The sequence below is a fragment of the Salvia hispanica genome, chromosome 3 (assembly GCF_023119035.1).
Source record: "Salvia hispanica cultivar TCC Black 2014 chromosome 3, UniMelb_Shisp_WGS_1.0, whole genome shotgun sequence".
In the NCBI taxonomy this organism is placed as follows: Eukaryota; Viridiplantae; Streptophyta; class Magnoliopsida; order Lamiales; family Lamiaceae; genus Salvia; species Salvia hispanica.
Genome location: NC_062967.1, coordinates 1773096 through 1791095, shown reverse-complemented (window position 1 = coordinate 1791095; position 18000 = coordinate 1773096). Strand labels below are relative to the sequence as shown.

Genomic DNA, 18000 nt, shown 5'->3' with positions numbered 1-18000 from the left:
CATACGATGACCTCATAGCTTCTCCCATCAACTAAAATAGTTTTATTAAAGTAACAATTTAGTCTTTGTGACAAAAATATCCTATTCTCAAATCACATATGCATTTCATTGTCAATTTCACTTTTTAATTGATTGATTGATAATTTGGTATGGTTACGATTTCCAATTACGAGCGTGCAGCTATCTTTTTTGTTGTTTAATTTTCTTCCACACAAAAGTGAGGTCCTGCAATAAATTTACTACATAAAAATAATATATGGTGAGACAGTCATGCCCACTATATTGAGAATGAAATGCCCATAATTTTCAGAAAATGATAGTAGTAATGTGTAATTTAATAATATAATATATACAATTTGGATATTCTACGACGAATCAACGAATCGTTACATTGTAATATCTGTGTTTGGATAGCGTTATGGTTTACATGATAATGTTGTAACAGGAGAGTGATCAATTGCTAACTTATCATTTAATTGTTAATTATAACTAATTTAAGGTAATAGGATTTTAGAAAATGAGTGGTCTACAATTTGCCACGTGTAATTTTCATTTTTATTAATTAAATAAAAAAAGATAAAAAAAATTCAAATTAGGGTTTTTGATGAAAATGTCAATATAGTGTTCCGAAAATATCAACACAATGCTTTGAGAATGTCAACACAATGCTTTAAGAATGTTAACTCATTGCTTATATTGACATTCTACATGTATTATATTGACATATTTTATATAGTATGTTGACATTTCTGCTTGTACGAAAAAATAAAAAAATTTCAAATTTTTTTCAAATTTTGACGTCGGAACATATGCATGTAGGATATCGTTTGAATCCTTATGAAATTATCTTTAATTTGATATATGTTATATGAATTTAAAGTTTTGAGATTTCTTTTAAAAGTTAGTTATAAATAAACATGTAGTTAATTGACATTAATATCCCTATTGATATTTTTTGGAATTAATCCTATGTCCTTATTGACATTTTTCGTTGATCGTATTGACATTTAGGGATTAATGATCTAAACCCTTAATTTGAATATCTAATGGCTATTATTTAGTTGTAGTTAGCAATATAACACTCTCCTGTCTTGATATAATGTATATATGAACACGAAATTATTTTGTTTTACCAAAATTAACACATGCAACAAAGTGACATGCAAAATTGAGAGAGGTAGAATTTGATGGTTATTTTATCAGTCACGAATCTAGAAATCAAAATTTGTAAAATATGACACAACTAAAGAGCATCGTTATCAGCATCAGAACGCATAGGCTGTGGAGCTAGCTATCGTCGCTAGCAAAGAATAGCAGACAAAGAATATAAGTGAACCCATGGTTGGAGCGTAATTACCACAATGTGGGGTCGACAACATCATCAAATACCAAATCTTGAAATTTTCCGGTCCTCATGGGCTGAAAGTGGGATCGATCAACTTCTCCAACCCGCTTTATATTGTCCATTGTATAGTGGTCGAGAGTAACTTTCAATTGAATATCCTCCATTAGGCTTTTTACTAACCAAAAAAAGTGTGTATACTTTTTGTCTTTGAAAATAATGCATAAAATGCAACAATAAAGGAAGTCATGGGAATGATTACTAATTTTTTCCGTATTTGATTTGATTTTATTGTTATAGATAAATAACTTTTTATTCAAACACTCAAAAAGTCAATTATACTTATACCTATAAATAAAATACTTACGAATTCTAATTTTAACATAAAAAATTATTCAAAGAAAAAAATTATTAGCGTCGTTGAGTATTTAGCAGTGGCGGATCCAAGATTCATAAACAAAGGGGGCGAAATATGTATTAGTAGGTTGGTTTAGGGCGAAAATGACATTTTTATTTTTTATTTTTGAAGCGACGTCGGGGCAAACGGAGAGGGCAGATATGATAATTTTACGTCCGGATAAGAGAAAATTAGTCGCACGGAGGGGGCAACCAACCGCCCCCTCCGTTCCCTAGATCCGCCAGTGGTATTTAGTTAATGAATAAAAATATTATAAAAAATATTAAACAAAAAGGAAAACATTGAAATTGTAAGTATTTTAATTATAAAATTAATTTTTTAATACTAGTCGTTGTAAAAGTCAATTAACCTAATCTATGTCTTTAGACTGCATACTCACCCATCCCAAGTTAATTAATTTGTAGTGAAGTAGTATTTCTTTTTGAAACATCAAATTAATTTACTCATTTTCTTTCGCCAAAATAATTAAATCTTATTCTCTTTTCTAATTTATTAATATATTTTAGACTTTATTATTCTCTTATATCATACAGTATTTTATTCTCTTCTCTACTTTAATTCTCTCTTATCTCTTTTGCTTTATTTTATCCTCGTGTTATCTATAGTCAATGCTATTCAAAACATTTGTAATTAATTTCACATAATTAAAAGCATGTGTGATTTTCTTAATAATAGGAGTGAACGCAATATTCATAATTAATTTGAATAATCGATTCTAACCAAATTAAAATATAAAATTCCGTTTAAATATTTCTAATTGAAATCCTTATCCTCACCTAACCTTCTACAGAAGAAAAGCAATAATAGAAAATAAACATAATTACACCACTTGTTTAACATTGGAACATCATTGAGAATATATTAACATTTTCATCAATAAAGTGAAAAGCAAAAACATATATATAAAGCACAGCCAAATCAACTGAATCTTCACATTAGTCAAGTTGGTTAAATTTCATTATCTTTCTGATCAATATCCTTACATACATACCTAATATTTTGAGTGACGCTTACTACATTTTCAATCAAATACCTCTCTCTCTATATATATATATATAATCATCATTCTCTCAATTCCCAGTCAAAGGCAAATTTACTTAAAGAGTTGCTAAATTCCAATTTTGATAAAATGGGAACAAGTAGAATTCTTGTTGTAGGTGGAACCGGTTACATGGGGAGGAGGATTGTGAAGGCCAGCCTAGCGGAGGGCCACCCGACCTACATTCTAAGGCGGCCGGAAATCGGGATGGACATCGAGAAGCTGCAGGTGCTGCTGGAGTTCAAGAGGCAGGGGGCCGTGCTGGTCGAGGGGTCGTTTTCCGATCACCAGAGCCTGGTGGAGGCGGTGAAGCAAGTCGACGTGGTTGTATGCACCATGTCCGGGGTGCATTTCCGGAGCCATAATTTGCTGATGCAGCTTAAGCTTGTTGATGCTATTAAAGATGCTATTAAAGAAGCGGGAAATATCAAGGTTTTTTTCGTATGTGTATTATTTTTATAGAAATTTAAAGATTGTGTCGCGATAGGCTCAAATAGTCGAATATTGAGATCCATAGATGCATACTAGCTATTGCTATATCAATTCTCAAATACATTAATATCAATTGACATCACAAAACATATAAGCTCTTGATACAATATCAATTCTCTGATTCATGAATATCATGAACTAATATATTTATGATGTCAACTGATATTGATATTAACGTATCAGAGAATCAATGTGTTGTTCACTACATAATCTAGGATAGATAGTAGCATGATTAATCATCCTAGCCATCCCTCTAAGAGAAATAGTCTTGCCTTTAATTAGTGAGATTTAGTACCGTTTTATTGTTGGTATTTTTTTTTATCATCTGCACAACTTAATTGGTTGTTACTTTTTCATTCGAATAGTTAATTTTAGATAAACATTTGGAATTTAATTTTAGTACAGTATAGCAATGATAATAAAAATCAAAAATAGATTTTTTTAGGATTTAACTTTACTCAACAAATGGTTAGTAGTGGATGAGTGAAGTAAAAGCAGTGTCATTTTAAATGTATGGTGTCTGTGGAAGTTGTGCGGATCATACTACAAAAAATGTAAAATTGGCATATTGTTATGAATTGATTGAAAACGAAATTGTGGAACAAAATTCGTTTTTTTATTTTTATTTACGAGCTATGGACCTATAGTAATTATAGACATTAGACTAAATAGATTACCATTTTGTAAAAGAAATTAGCATACGACTAGAATTACCATTTGTTAAATATTCTGAGACTTTTAATCGTGGACGAAAGAGAGTAGTTGATTAGCGTTGACTGCAGCGTTTCTTGCCTTCGGAGTTCGGCATGGATCCCGCACAAATGATGCACGCGCTTGAGCCAGGTAGGGTCACATTCGACGAGAAAATGACGGTAAGGAAGGCCATCGAGGCGGCCAACATCCCCCGCACCTACATCTCCGCCAACTGCTTCGGCGTCTACTTCGTCGGCAACCTCTCTCAGATGGGGACCCTCCTCCCCCCCAAAGACAAAGTCCTCATCTACGGCGATGGCAACGCCAAAGCCGTCTTCATGGACGAGGACGACATCGCCACTTACACCATCAAGTCCGTTGACGACCCCCGCGCCCTCAACAAGACCGTCTACATCCGCCCCCCGAAAACATCCTCTCCCAGCGAGAGCTCGTCCAGATATGGGAGAATCTTTCCGGGAACACGTTGGAAAAGACCTCCATTTCCGGCCAAGACTTTCTTGCTCTCATGAGAGGTATGTTTTTTTTTTTTTTTTTTTTTTTTTTTCATGAAGAGAAACGACTCAACTAACTTGAGAGAGCCTAAAAAGGAATACAACTCAACTATCATGAAATGCAGATGCTGACTATGTTGGCCAAGTTGGATTAGGCCATTTCTATCACATTTTCTACGACGGCTGCCTCACAAGCTTCGAGATAGGGGAAGACGGGGAAGAAGCTTCTACACTCTATCCGGAAGTCCAGTATAAGCGCATGGATGAATACTTGAAAATTTATCTTTAAATATATTGCTCAATAAAACTACTCTCAAATTGTTCACAATTCTGTATAATACAGTATATTAGCAAATTAAGTTAGGTACATCCTCATCGATTTTGAAGTGGTTTGTGTTTGAAACCTGATCCGGAGACGCCTATGAAGTCGTAGCGTAGCTACTTCTGGAGTTGAGATCAAACTTGTTGGATATTTTAGTGTAATTGGGTTAACTTGATTGATCAGTATTATCATGATGATACATCATATAAGTATGTAAGTGCGGAGTGCACGTTTATTTGAATTCATTATGATGGACGGGGGTCCGGGGGCAGCGCCCCTGGTTGGGGTCGAGCTGTGTAAGAAATTCATCCGGAAATGTAATTTCTGAAAGTCAAAGGACTAATTTGCAATTTCGGAAACCTTTTGAAAATTAGTTATTTTCGGTTTTCCTCCAACAGATGCACTGGTTCATCTTCTTCTTCTTAATCTGATCGATTCTTTTGGTTCTAAATACTTCTCGAACATCAACATACAGAAGCTCTGATTTCTCTGAATTGTATCCGATCAAATATTTTGGTAGAACCACCGAAATTGATTTGATCTGAAAGTGATTTATCACGACTTTCAGATTATCCGTTTTTGTTCAATATTCATAATCTCCCTAACAAAACTCGCTTGATGTCTTTTGTGTCACGTGCTTCCTCTCCGTTGACGGTGTGAATGAAGCTCGATAGCGCCAAGTTGAAGGCTGTTAGCTGAGCTTTAGTCGAGTGATTCGAGTTAGCAGAAAGGCTCAGTTGAGCTCTTTCTGGTGCCATTGCAAGTACTTCCCCTGTGCTTCTATTCTCATTTGCAATCTCTTCTGCACCTGTTTTTAGTGCTTGTACTTGCAATGTGCATGTACGGATTCTCTACAAACACCAACTTTGAGCCATAGAAGAAATTAGTACTAGATGAATTTTGTGAATAGCTCATATTTTCTCTCTAGTTTAATGTAATTTTCCAATCCTTATGAATCCGTAATGAAATTGATTGACCATCTGATCCCACCTAAATCTGCTCATTAATTGATTCAAGTAGTTAAAACAAACACTCACCACGTTCCCTTATAGTTGAGTCATTTTTCCATTTCGAGAAGTTCCTTCATAGTTGAGTCATTTTCATAGTAACTTTTTTCTTTTTCTTACTTTACTCTCTCTTACTTTATTCTCTCTACTTTATTCACTTTTTACTTTATTCTCTCTACTTTTTTCTCCTTCTTACTTTTTTATCTATTTATTTAACACACTCAATATTTGAATCTTAAACTCCGTGCCGAAAAGTTTTGTCTCAACTATGAGGGAACATGGGGAGTAATTACTTTAGAGCTAATTGTTGTTGCTATTCAAAAATTCAACTCCAAACTATTATAATGAGGTAGAAATAAAGTTTAGTAGGATGTGTCACATGGTTAAAGCATTGTGGTGAATGAGTAGAGAAGCAATCAAAATCAAAGCACGCCAATCTTTACTTGATTTAACCCAATCATAGAAAAAAAAAGTTAGAAGTTCACTCACTGTTTGTCCTATACTTTTTTCAAATGTCAAAAGCTTTTAAATATTACTAGTTGGAAAAAAATGGATTACACATTTACATTTTACACGTGACTAAATCCCAACAACAATTCGTATCTTATCCATAATTTAATTCAATTTATGACTTCTATTTGCGTGTAATATTCAACGTCTAACTTTACAAGGTTCTTCTTATTGAGGATTATTTCAAACGAATTTATTAAATTGGAGCTAATTTTAGGATTAGAATGTGAAATAAAAAATAGATTTGTTTTTAAATATCTCATGACAAAAAATACTGTATAATAAGTATAATATATTTTTAATATTTTTCAACCAATTAACATTTTTTATTTAGAAATAAGAGATGGAGTATCACTTAATCCATTTGTGGTGACACCACGTATAATTTTTCAACTATCATGTTAAATGCACTTTCACGTATATACTCACAATTTAATAAATATAAATAAATTTTAACTGTATGATTTTTTCTCTATTTAAAAAAAATTGGAAAAAGATTCGACCAAATTTTATACTGTAGTTTTTTTTGGTTGCACGAAACTAATTTAATACTAATACTTTAATATGGATTCGCTTTTATTCAAAGTTTTGGAGTTACATTGTGGTATGTGTAATAAATCTTCAAAGTTAATGAATAGTGTTGATTAATAATTATATTCCAAATAAATTGCAACAATAATTAGCAACATTCCAAATTAGTACATTCCAAATTAGTACTACTATTAAATTGCAACCAATAAATTTGCAACATAGAGTGTCGAAATTATATTCCAAATTAGTACTACTATTTAATTGCAACCAATAAATTTGCAACATATAATGTCGAAAATATATTCCAAATCAGTACTAGTGTACTAGTACTACAAAAATGCAATCTATAGTGTCGAAAAATATATTCCAAATTTGTAGCACTATCATTGAATAATGATATGATCAAACTGAATTTCAAAACCAAAACCAGCTTAGTGTATTTTTCACTGCAGTCAAATTCAAGATCTAAATTCTATTAAAAAAACAAAAAAACAAAAAAACAAGAGAGTTGAGAAGTACACTCACCAAGAACTGAATTGGTGGAGATGCTTTAATATGCAAATCTGGACTGGACATCTGTCATTTCCTCCACAACATATCTTAGTTTACTCAGATGGTATTAAATCCCCATTAATTTCTTGTACTAATAATTAACTACTGTTTCATTCCTTTTTGCTTTAATCATTTTTCCAAATCCCACCCCACCCACTAACTTTGCCGGGATTCCACTATAACCTCCTGAGCTATGAAAAAGATCAAATTTTTATTATGATTTTGTCAAAATTTGGAGAACCCACAATTCTTTTGTCTGGGGTTCTTGATTTGTCAACAGATGGTGAAAGGAGGGAAACAATAACAGTAAGAAAGCAGGTAGTTGTTGTAGTTACCTTTCACTTTCTAATTTTCATTTTCTTGCTGTTACTAATATTTTATTTATTGGTGTTACCAATTTCTTGAGCAAGTAAAGTAATTAATGGTTGAAAGGGAGAGTTAGACTAAATAAAGTAGCTCAAGATTTGAATAAAGGGTTGACATAGATTGCCTCAGATCCAGGTTACTCAAAGTCTTCTTGTTGAGAAAAAAAAGTTTGCCTTTTTATTCAGGGTTTTCCTGTGATTCTTCAAACTTTTCCCCTCTCTCTCTCCATCAACCATTTTGTTGCTTCCCTGCTTTAATTCAGCTCAAATATTGTCATAAATTCCCAATCTTGATTTGTTTTCTTATTGTCAATTTTTTGACTTGTTTTGCTTCAGTTGACTGTTTGAGTAAAGAATGGATCTTGGTGATGATGGATTCCCCCTTTCTTGCTTCTTCATGTATTGAAGTTTGGAATAGTTTAATTAAGTGAATATTTGGGGGAATTGGATTGTTAGAGTGAGTTTAGTAGTTCACTTTTCTATGTGTGGTGACTTCCTTTTTTCAGTGATGGTGATTGGTATTCATTTTAAGCATGGCAGATCTAGGAAGTAATTTCTAATTATAAGCTTTTTTTGGTTTAGTTTGGATCATGGGCAATGGATTCTTGATCTTAAATGGTAGATTTTGCTTTCTGTTGGAGGGGGGTGGTGAGTTAATTTAACAATGACAGGTGATGTGGGAGTAGATGGGCTGCGGGGCAACCTTTCGTATATAGATAGTGATCTCGATGGAGGGGAGGCGTGGGGCGGTCTCGGTGCCATTTAGTTTAGGTAATTTCACTCTTGACTACCCGAAGAGTATGGAGGAAGAGGCGGCTACGGATGCTGAGATGAAGAGTTTGGGCAACTCTGTGGATGGAGACAATGATGATTGCAGCTTTGGTGACTCGGGGAGTGATGTTAGTTTCTCGGTGGCGTTGGGGTCGGGGGAGGTGAGGAGCGAGGGGTCTTCGTCTCTGGTGGCTACGATGTCTGAGGACGAGAGCCTCTGGCTGGCTCGGGATGTTGTGGTCCGCGACAGTGAGGAGGATGGGTCGTCTTCGTTGGAGGGTGATGCGATGCCTGATAGCTCCTGCTCGTTGTCGGTGGTGAGTGATGCTAGTAGTCTGTGTGGGGACGATTTCTTGGCGTTTGAGGCCAACTTCTTGGAGGTTGAGAGGGAGCTTGCTTCGAGAATACTTGTTTCGAGGAATCCGAGTGGTGATGATGCTGTTTTAGGCGATTCTCCGTCTGTATCCGCGGAAGGGGCTGCTGATGTTGCCGTCTCTAAAGCATTGAAGCCTGATGCTCGGTTGGAGAAGGGGCCGAGCGGGAGGGGAGGCCGGAGTATCTTTGAAGTGGATTGTGTGCCTCTTTGGGGTCTCACCTCTGTTTGTGGTAGGCGGCCGGAGATGGAAGATGCAGTCGCAGCTCTGCCTCGTTTGCTGAAAATCCCGATCCGGTTGCTGACCGGTGAGGATGGAGGGGGGACGACGACGTGCTTGAGCCATCTGACGGGCCACTTCTTTGGCGTGTACGACGGTCATGGAGGCTCTCAGGTGGATGTCTTTTTCGTGTTTTTTTATCACGCAGCGTCGTTGCAACGCGTTCGAGATATGATTGTGTCGTGTTTTCAGGTAGCTAACTACTGCCGTGATCGTCTGCATCTTGCTTTGAATGAAGAGTTGGATGTGATGATAAACAACCTTGATGATGATAATGCTAGCTGTGAAGAGAAGTGGAGGAGAGCTTTCACTAGATGTTTTCTCAAGGTCGACGATGAGGTCGGAGGGAAGGCCAGCCTCGAGCCGCTCGCACCCGAGACCGTGGGGTCCACGGCCATCGTTGCACTAGTGTGCTCTTCTCATATAATAGTGGCCAACTCTGGTGACTCGAGGGCCGTGCTCTACCGTGGCAAAGAAGCCATGGCCCTTTCCGTCGACCACAAGGTAACCGCCCGTAAGTTTTTAAAGTCCGTCTAACGTGCCCCCTAACTCTGTTTCCTCGTATCTTGCAGCCTAATCGGGAAGACGAGTACGCACGCATCGAAGCATCGGGAGGGAAGGTCATACAATGGAACGGTCATCGCGTCTTTGGCGTCCTTGCAATGTCGAGGTCTATCGGTACGCCTTCGCATTCCATTTCATTCCTACCGTCATTCCATAGTTTCGTGTCTGTCTCATTTGCTCGAACGTCCATTTTCCCGCGTGCAGGAGACCGGTATCTGAAGCCCTGGATCATCCCCGATCCCGAAGTGATGTTCGTTCCACGGACGAAGGACGACGACTGCCTCGTCCTGGCCAGCGACGGCCTTTGGGATGTCATGTCAAACGACGAGGCCTGTGATCTAGCGCGTAAAAGGATACTACTTTGGCACAAGCACAACGGCGCCTCCCTCCCGTTGGAACGGGGCGAGGCGATCGACCCCGCGGCTCAGGCAGCCGCGGAGTATCTCTCGAACCGGGCGACGCAGAAGGGCAGCAAGGACAACATCTCCGTTATTGTAGTAGACTTGAAGACTCAAAGAAAGATCAAGAACAAGACCTAGTCCTAGAATAAAGATAATTTCTTCTTTTAACCTTTTTATTTTTTTTCCTTAAATTAAATAATGTGACAAAAAAAATGTGATTTGTTTCGCCCATATGTTTTAATTATGGGCTATAGATTTGTGCAATTATAATGTAAAGTTTATTTAGTATAGTAGTATTCGGATTAGGGTTTTGGAACCCACGCGCCTTCGGCCTTAAGGTTCTGTGTGGTTTGCAGGCTATTGTATCGATCATAGTGTATATTATAGAATGAATGAAATGTTTTATTAATATGAGTAATTGATTATGATATAGCAAATCTATATCAAATCTGAAAAAAATATTACTACTCCATGTATTCTGTTAGGTCATTTTCAAAGTACAACCAAGCAATAGAGTTAATTTAATAATGTTATAGTATCTTTCTGTTGAGTCGCTTAACTAAATGCTTGTGTACATTAACTATTTTCTAGACATATAGATTCTTTCAATTTTATGAGAATCTTTTGGTGCAAGTTGACAAAACATTGGAAAATCATAAGTAGTACTCCCTCCATTAGGAGTCACACTTCCGTTTCTGCACCCGTTTTATAACAATGATAATAAATAATTAAAGTGGAGAAATGGTAAAATAAGAGAGAGAATAATGTAGAGAAAAGTAAAATAAGAGAGAATAATATAGAGAAAACTTTTTTCTACATTATTCTCTCTTATTTTACCATTTCTCCACTTTAACTATTTATTATCATTGTTATAAAACGAGTGTAGAAACGGAAGTGTGACTCCTAATGGGGGGACGGAGGGAGTACTAAGTTTATGCCAAATAAGAGGGATCTCATATAAGGTTGGAAAAATATTTAATATACTAAAATATCAGTACTATATAATTGTATACAAAAAATATTAAAATTAACAAAATCTCAATATACAATAATTTTCAGTATATATATTGCGATACACCAATAATTTGATACCAAATATGTATAACGATATGAAATAAAACTACGATAAAATGACATAACGAAACTTTTATATAGTCAATTTTCAATACAGATAGGGGGTGTTCAGTTTGCATGATTGTATCCGAGATTAAATTTATAGTGTATTTGGTTCATGAGCTTCAACCCCACAACTCAATCCTAGATGGATAATCTGGGATAATTAGTCATAGCTAACCCTCTATGACTAAAATAATCTCACAACTCAATCCTAGATTGTATCTTGGTATTATTTTATCTTGCAAACCGAACACCACCATAGTGTATCGAAATTCGGTATGCAAAAAAAAATTGCGTGAGAGAGATGAATAAACATTAAACACAGTGCCAAACTAGCCATTGCCCAAGAAGGCAGAGTCATAAAACTGTAGTGTGTTTGAAAGAGAGAATCCGATAATATGCATAATTTATTTCATAAATGACATATTTAAACATCAGCAGAATCCAAACAAAGCACAAGAAGAAATCAGTATTTCCTGTATGCAAGCTCCTTGACAGCTTGTGGGAGATTCTTGTCATTCCGAATGCTTTTAACCCAGGCTGCGTTGATGTGGACGCGTTCGATGCTCTGCTTGAACGTCCTCAAGATGTACGGCTTCATCCGGCTGCTGAAGAACTCCTCCGCTTCGGCAGCCTTCTCATATGATGAGAACTAAAAGGGAGAACGTGGCACGTGAGAACCTGACTGCTTAAGATTAGACGAGAATGAGGAGATGAGCACTTACCGGTGACACAATGGCACTGATGAAGCGAGTTATGAGGAATCCGGCGCCATAGGTTTTGGTGAGATGATCCCACTTGGCCTGCAAACAAGATGAGTCTACCAATCAACGGAGGTGGCCTGGAAACGAGCTTACTTATGAGCAAAATGAGGAAATAGGCTTACTTTCAACCAGTTCCATGCTATCTCACGAGATTCGCTGCTGACAGACAGCCCAAATACGACGTCTTGGCTCCTCACCTGTGTTATAAAAGGAACGGCGCTATTGTTAGGAAAAATGTGTTGAAGGAAGCAACGGAGAATCTTGATTTCAGTGACATGAATATTAGTACCTCCGAAGATAACAAGAAGTCTAGGAATTCTTGAATGATTTCAGGGTCCCGGCAAGTACCTAGCGAGCCTTCAGGAAAGATAGGATAACGTAAGCACCTGTGAATGTCAAAATTGCTCAAATGATGAAATTGTACCTAGAATTCGCGTTTTCTCCTGGCTGAGGTCGGTTTCTCTGTAAATCTTGAGAAGAGAATCGTAGCCAGATCTGTTCGATTTGTTCACACCTTGCATCACAGCAACATATACTGCCTGGAAACAGGAATGGGAAGGTTCTGTTAGCAAAAAAGTCACTCAGAGATATGGATTGTGGATAGAGTTTGAAGTTTTTCGTTATAACCCTTCTCAAATCAGGAGGAAGAACAGGTGAATTTCTATCTTGTAAAAATATGCTGAAGCGCTTATTTGCTTCTTCTAAAGTTTCCTTGTGCCCGAATAAAGCCAATGCTATGAGAAGCTCTCCTCTCAACATGCTATCAAGGTGGCTCTCCCCTGGTTTAGGATCCCAGCCAAGTCTCCTGTAAAAAAAAGAAACAGCACCAAAATTTAATATATGTACATTTGAACCAGCTATGTTGTTTTACAGTTAGATAAAATTAGAAACAATATCGAGGACCCGTAAGAAAGAAAAGTGTTGGTCTATTCATTGACTTTTTATATCTACAGAAACATGAGAATGGGAGACAGAAACATCAGCCGTTGCATCTTATATAAGGATATTTGAATCGCAGAGGAGTAGTTCGAGCACATGAGATATGAGCTTACACGAACTCATATACAGTACAACCAACCCTGACACATTGTGTCGAAAGCAGGACAAAAAATCACGGGTAACATACTCTGTGGAGTTCTGGAAAAGATTGATGAAGAACAATTTGACATCATCAACCAATTCGGGTGAGGAATCGGCAACAATTTTTGCTACCTTCGAAGCTACCTGCAGAACCAAGAAAATTTATGTTAATGTTAAACCGAGAAAGTAATCCACAAGTAGAGGGGACAATCTGCCAAAAGTTACTAAATTTTGGAAACAAAGAGAACATTACACCGATCAAGTTAGATAGGACTGTATACTCGGGCTCTTCACGGTAAGCACTCATCAAAGCAAGTAAAGAGGACATTGGTTGCTCACATGATATGGACAACGAATAATAGTCATCCAATATTCCTGGTCAAGATATAAAGTGAATTCAAATATTTTCCCGACCTGTAAAATAAGATAACAAAAGAATTGAAGGAAAAAGAAGAGCAATCAAATTTACCATTTCTGTCGCATGTTGACAAATAATTCCTCTCTATTGCATCCCTTAGTCCAGCCGATAGGTCTTCGTCATATTTCACCCGGTAAAAACCAGTCTGCTCGACATTAACTTTGATCCAGGGGCGGCCCGATGAACCTGAGGCACTCAATAAGTCCTTGACATCAAGAGTCTCACTTTTGGTTTGTAGCAAGAAATTTTTACGAGCATCATAAGAGCCACAGCACAAAGATATTGGGACAACCCATTGTCCATCACCATGAGCACCAGTAAACAAAAATCGGGACTGTCCAAAAGCACGAGATAAACAGGATTTAGAATATCCAAAAGCTAAAAATAACCCATCATGAAAAGGAAAGTGGGATTCAAATAACCTGTTCGAACTCCAAGCTCTGTCCCTTGAGCTTCACTGAGATGACAGGATAACCGACCTGTTTTGTCCATGAGCTCATCAGCTTGTTTACAGGCTCACCAGAATGTTCCTCAAGAGCTGACCATAGATCTTCTGTCTTTGCATTTGAACAAGCGTATTTTTTAACGTAAGACGCAAGTCCCCTCTAGAAGATTTCAGAAAAGAACAACAAAATGAGATAAGATGTATTATTGATAAGATGGAATTTTGAAGAGCAAATACTATATAAGTATATATTGACATTCCCAGCTACACATGGCCAAATCATCAACCTGAAAACTTTCGGGACCAAGATAGGTCTGCAACATTCTAATGACAGATGCACCCTTCCTGTAGCTGATTGCATCAAAAATTTCATCTATTTCGCTTGCATGATTGACTTCCACCTGAAATGAGATTGCAAACAAACTGGAGATTCAATATATGCATCATCGTTATAACAAATATTTCTAACTACTAAATCTTAAGTATTTCGTAAGCATTGTCCCCTGGATCCTTATATTTCAAAACAAGCATTTAAATAGAAGGAAAAAAGAGTCAGTGCTTGCTGCTAACCTCAATAGGGTGAGATTCAGCAAGCCCATCCAGCCGAAGTCCCTCGGTACATTCATCAAGAAACTGAGTCCAAATTTTCCACTCTGGGAACAAGCTATCAGCAGCTAGATAGCTTACCTGAATTTCAAGAATTAAAAAATTTAAGAACTTTATGGTACCTTTCTCCATAAAAATAAGGATTTAACTTGAAAGGATAATAATACCCATGTAGCGAATCCCTCGTTCAGCCATAAATGAGTCCACCATTCCATAGTCACCAGATTGCCAAACCACTGGTGTGCTAGTTCATGAGCTACAACAGTTGCAACCTAAATACGAGACAAGCAGCTTATTAGTACACAAAGTACATTTGATAGATGCAAAAATTCACATGATATGCTGTTTAGTATGGTTCTGATATTAGCCAATAGGGTTAAAATAAGAAGGGTTGAGGCCCGATGAAGATATGACAAAACAAGGCATTATGGTCTATTCTCAGCCAACGCATTTTACCCTCTGTTTGTTTACAGCTGCAGAGTGCTTTTCATCAAAAAGCAAAGCTGTTTCGCGGTATGTAACAAGACCATAGTTCTCCATTGCTCCAGCAGCAAAATCAGGGATTGCAATCATGTCCAATTTAGGAAGGGAATATGGCACGGCAAAGTAGCTGAATCATAGATTAAACATTAAGATCTAAGTCAACAAATTCACAAAATTGCGATCCAAAGAAATACTTTTTAAGAAACCTAATAGTAATAGCACATCTCATCAGAACAGCCGTGATATGGAACAGGCAACAGCCAAGACACATTTACTTCCACCCCATCTAAAAATTTTAGGGTGGTGTATATATTTTATAATGCACACTACATACTCTTTGTAAAGACCAAGGGTTTTGACAGCAACATTGAGAGCAAATTTTCCTTGACTTGTCTTGCCGACCTGACTATACACTTTGACGTTGATTCCTGTAAACATGGTACTACATCATCAAGAAAATATAGCTAACTATTAAATTTTACTGTAATAAAAAGGTGAGTGCTAACATACCATCAGGTGTATTATCTTCAACATAATCAAACAGGCCAACTACAACAGCCACCAAATAGGTTGACATGATTGGTGATTCTTGATAGTGGACGGTCTTGAGATTCCCATTTTGCTTTTCTTCAGCGATTGGCATGTTGGAAAGAGCTACCAACTCTGATGGAACTTCTAATGTAATCTTGAAAGTAGCCTGAATAGCAAGTGTGGGTAATTCAAAAGTTTTTAGAAATATAAAATAAAATAAAGCATTTTGGCTGTTAAGAATTTGGCTGTGATAAGAATTTTCTGTTAATGAAGCATTTGGCTGTGATACAAGAATTATATCATTTTAAACTAGCTTCATCAGTCTATCAATAACAGTGCCGATAAGATTAAAAAACATTGATGACCCTTAGAATGGACAACTCAAAGGAACAGCGCTGATAGGGGATGAAGAATGGGGATGGAGAAGCTACTAAAAGCACCTTGCAGGCAGGCTCATCCCAGCAGGGAAAGCACCGTCTAGCATCAGCAGGCTCAAACTGCGTCACAGCCATGTTCTTCTTCTCACCATTGTGCTCATAGGTGCTGCAGAAAAATCATCATATTGTTATCTACACTTCAATGTGCATCAAAAGAATTTCACGAAACCTACATTATGCATCCAAAAGCACAATGCAGAGCAGTAGACACAATAAGAAATTATGATTTCTCCCTACACGAATTAAAGATATCAAAACATAATAATAACAAAAAAATCAGCCCAAATATGTAATTTATAAACACACACTCAGAATTGTCTGTATAATTACGCAGTATGTAGAAATCATGAATTCCGTATAAGTGTATAACTAACATATATATGTAAAAGGTGTATTACCTTCTGTAAAATCCTTTCATCCTATCGTTTAGAGTACCCTCGAACTCCAAACTCAGAACCCCAACACCAATCGGCAAACTCTCCTTGAACTTCAGAACCACAATCTCATCCTCCTCGAATAATTCCACTTCCACAGGCTCCAAAACCTGGAATTTCGAGCAACAAAACTAACTTTTAACCCGTCCAAGATGAAAAATTTTATGCATGAGAAGCCTAAGGAAAAGTTCCACCACCATGAAAACCAAATGATCAGATCATATAATGGTCCACTGTATGAAAAATTGAAGACTTCTTTCGATTCTCTTCCAACTTAACTTTCCCCTAGCAAGTAGCAACACCTTACAGGATCATACAGTTAAAAATGGATTCCACTAAATCACACACCAAAAAACCTTCAAAAACTTTTAGTACAATTATTCGCATCGATTTCATTTATACTTATCCAGTTATCAATTTCATCATTTTCGTCAATGCAATTGATTTCGATTCGAGATAAACATATCCCCAGACAGAGATGAAAACACTGAAATTAGCAAAAAAAACAAAAATTAAACGATTTCGGTCCAATCTATGCAGAGATACCTTATTCGCAGACGCGAAGGTGACGGATTTGGAGTTGACGGAGAGGTCGGCGGCATTAAGCACGAGGAATTTAGTGTCTGAGACAACGTCAACGGAGATTTGAACGACGCCGGTGAATTTGCAGTTGTCGAGATCGGGCTTGAGTTTGAGATCGTAGCGCTTAGGGTTTGCGAATTTAGGGAGACGCGGCTGGCCTCTGAATTGTGAGTAATCCTGATTCTGCTCCGCCATTGTTGAGTTGTACAAATTGTTTCAGTTTTGCTTGTGAATGAATGAGGAGTTTGCTTTGCTTGTGACCGAAGCCAATATATACAGATAGAATTGCAATTTTTTTATACAATTATTTTATATAAATATGATTATTATTTGTTGCAAATAATCCGCCACGAATTATATTTACATGTTTGCAAAAATTAAGTTCACGACTTTTAAAATTGAGTTTAAAATAAAAATAGCAATGAAGTTTCGATTTGTTTGCACTTGGAAAATTAGGATTGCACATGTAATAAAAGTGTAATGTTTTTGAACAATTAAAATCTATTTTTGTATAAATAGATGAAGTATTGTTTAATTCTATGATAGTGAAAATTTTGCTTCAACATTTTTGTAATAATTGAGAACAAAAAATCTACTAAACATATCTTTTGATTCATATTATGGAGTATGATAAAATGATGCAAGGTTCCATTTAATTTATACAGTTTTGTAGTTACTAAAATGTAGAATCATATAAATTACTAATGTTTTATCGTATGTAAGATTATTATTTTTTTATTTGTCCCAACAAAATCACCATTCTCAATTTTTTGAAATAGATTTTATTTTTCTTTCTTTTTGTTAAAATATATAAAATTAAATTTGTTGGCTTCAGCCTTGAATAGTGGGATGTGTCGTGTGTGAGCTGTTGTAGCGCCACGTGGTTTTCTTTATATACCAAAAAAAGACATTTTTTGGCTTTAGAAAAAAAT

The 18000-nt window shown here is 36.5% G+C and overlaps 2 protein-coding genes and 1 pseudogene across 4 annotated transcripts; 2 read left to right on the top strand and 1 right to left on the bottom strand.

The window, feature by feature from the left end:
- The first annotated feature begins 2771 nt into the window (after positions 1-2771).
- On the top strand, positions 2772-5126 carry LOC125216404 (annotated as a pseudogene).
- A 2389-nt stretch (positions 5127-7515) lies between these two features.
- On the top strand, positions 7516-10590 carry LOC125215215 (protein phosphatase 2C 50-like). Of its 3 annotated transcripts, none has more exons than XM_048116573.1 (4): positions 7516-7736; positions 8366-9321; positions 9400-9711; positions 9780-10590. In XM_048116573.1, the coding sequence occupies exons 2-4, from the start codon at positions 8512-8514 to the stop codon at positions 10308-10310; spliced, it is 1653 nt and encodes a 550-aa protein (XP_047972530.1). In that variant the 5' UTR covers positions 7516-7736; positions 8366-8511; the 3' UTR covers positions 10311-10590. The 3 variants fall into 3 exon arrangements, with proteins under 3 accessions (XP_047972530.1, XP_047972529.1, XP_047972531.1); XM_048116572.1 differs by having other exon boundaries at positions 8120-9321; XM_048116574.1 differs by lacking the exon at positions 7516-7736 and having other exon boundaries at positions 7926-9321; positions 9780-9885; positions 9976-10590.
- Positions 10591-11597: 1007 nt separating this feature from the next.
- On the bottom strand, positions 11598-17316 carry LOC125215214 (aminopeptidase M1). The gene is made up of 19 exons (XM_048116571.1): positions 17033-17316; positions 16451-16596; positions 16056-16158; positions 15595-15781; positions 15419-15512; positions 15058-15211; positions 14769-14873; positions 14566-14682; positions 14283-14396; positions 13973-14155; positions 13602-13884; positions 13386-13507; positions 13179-13276; positions 12680-12857; positions 12477-12591; positions 12342-12409; positions 12175-12249; positions 12014-12091; positions 11598-11940 (listed from the first exon to the last, which is right to left on the bottom strand). Exons 1-19 carry the CDS (start codon positions 17261-17263, stop codon positions 11755-11757), a joined length of 2637 nt encoding a protein of 878 aa, XP_047972528.1. The 5' UTR covers positions 17264-17316; the 3' UTR covers positions 11598-11754.
- Positions 17317-18000: the final 684 nt, after the last annotated feature.

Coding starts and splice junctions, on each gene's coding strand:
- LOC125215215 (XM_048116573.1), top strand. CDS start 8,512: ATGGAGGGGAGGCGTGGGGCGGTCTCGGTGCCATTTAGTTTAGGTAAT. Junction 9,322..9,399: donor ACGGTCATGGAGGCTCTCAG/GTGGATGTCTTT, acceptor TCGTGTTTTCAG/GTAGCTAACTACTGCCGTGA. Junction 9,712..9,779: donor CCCTTTCCGTCGACCACAAG/GTAACCGCCCGT, acceptor CGTATCTTGCAG/CCTAATCGGGAAGACGAGTA.
- LOC125215214 (XM_048116571.1), bottom strand. CDS start 17,263: ATGGCGGAGCAGAATCAGGATTACTCACAATTCAGAGGCCAGCCGCGT. Junction 15,782..16,055: donor GGGATGAGCCTGCCTGCAAG/GTGCTTTTAGTA, acceptor CTTGCTATTCAG/GCTACTTTCAAGATTACATT. Junction 14,397..14,565: donor CTGAATCTCACCCTATTGAG/GTTAGCAGCAAG, acceptor ATCTCATTTCAG/GTGGAAGTCAATCATGCAAG.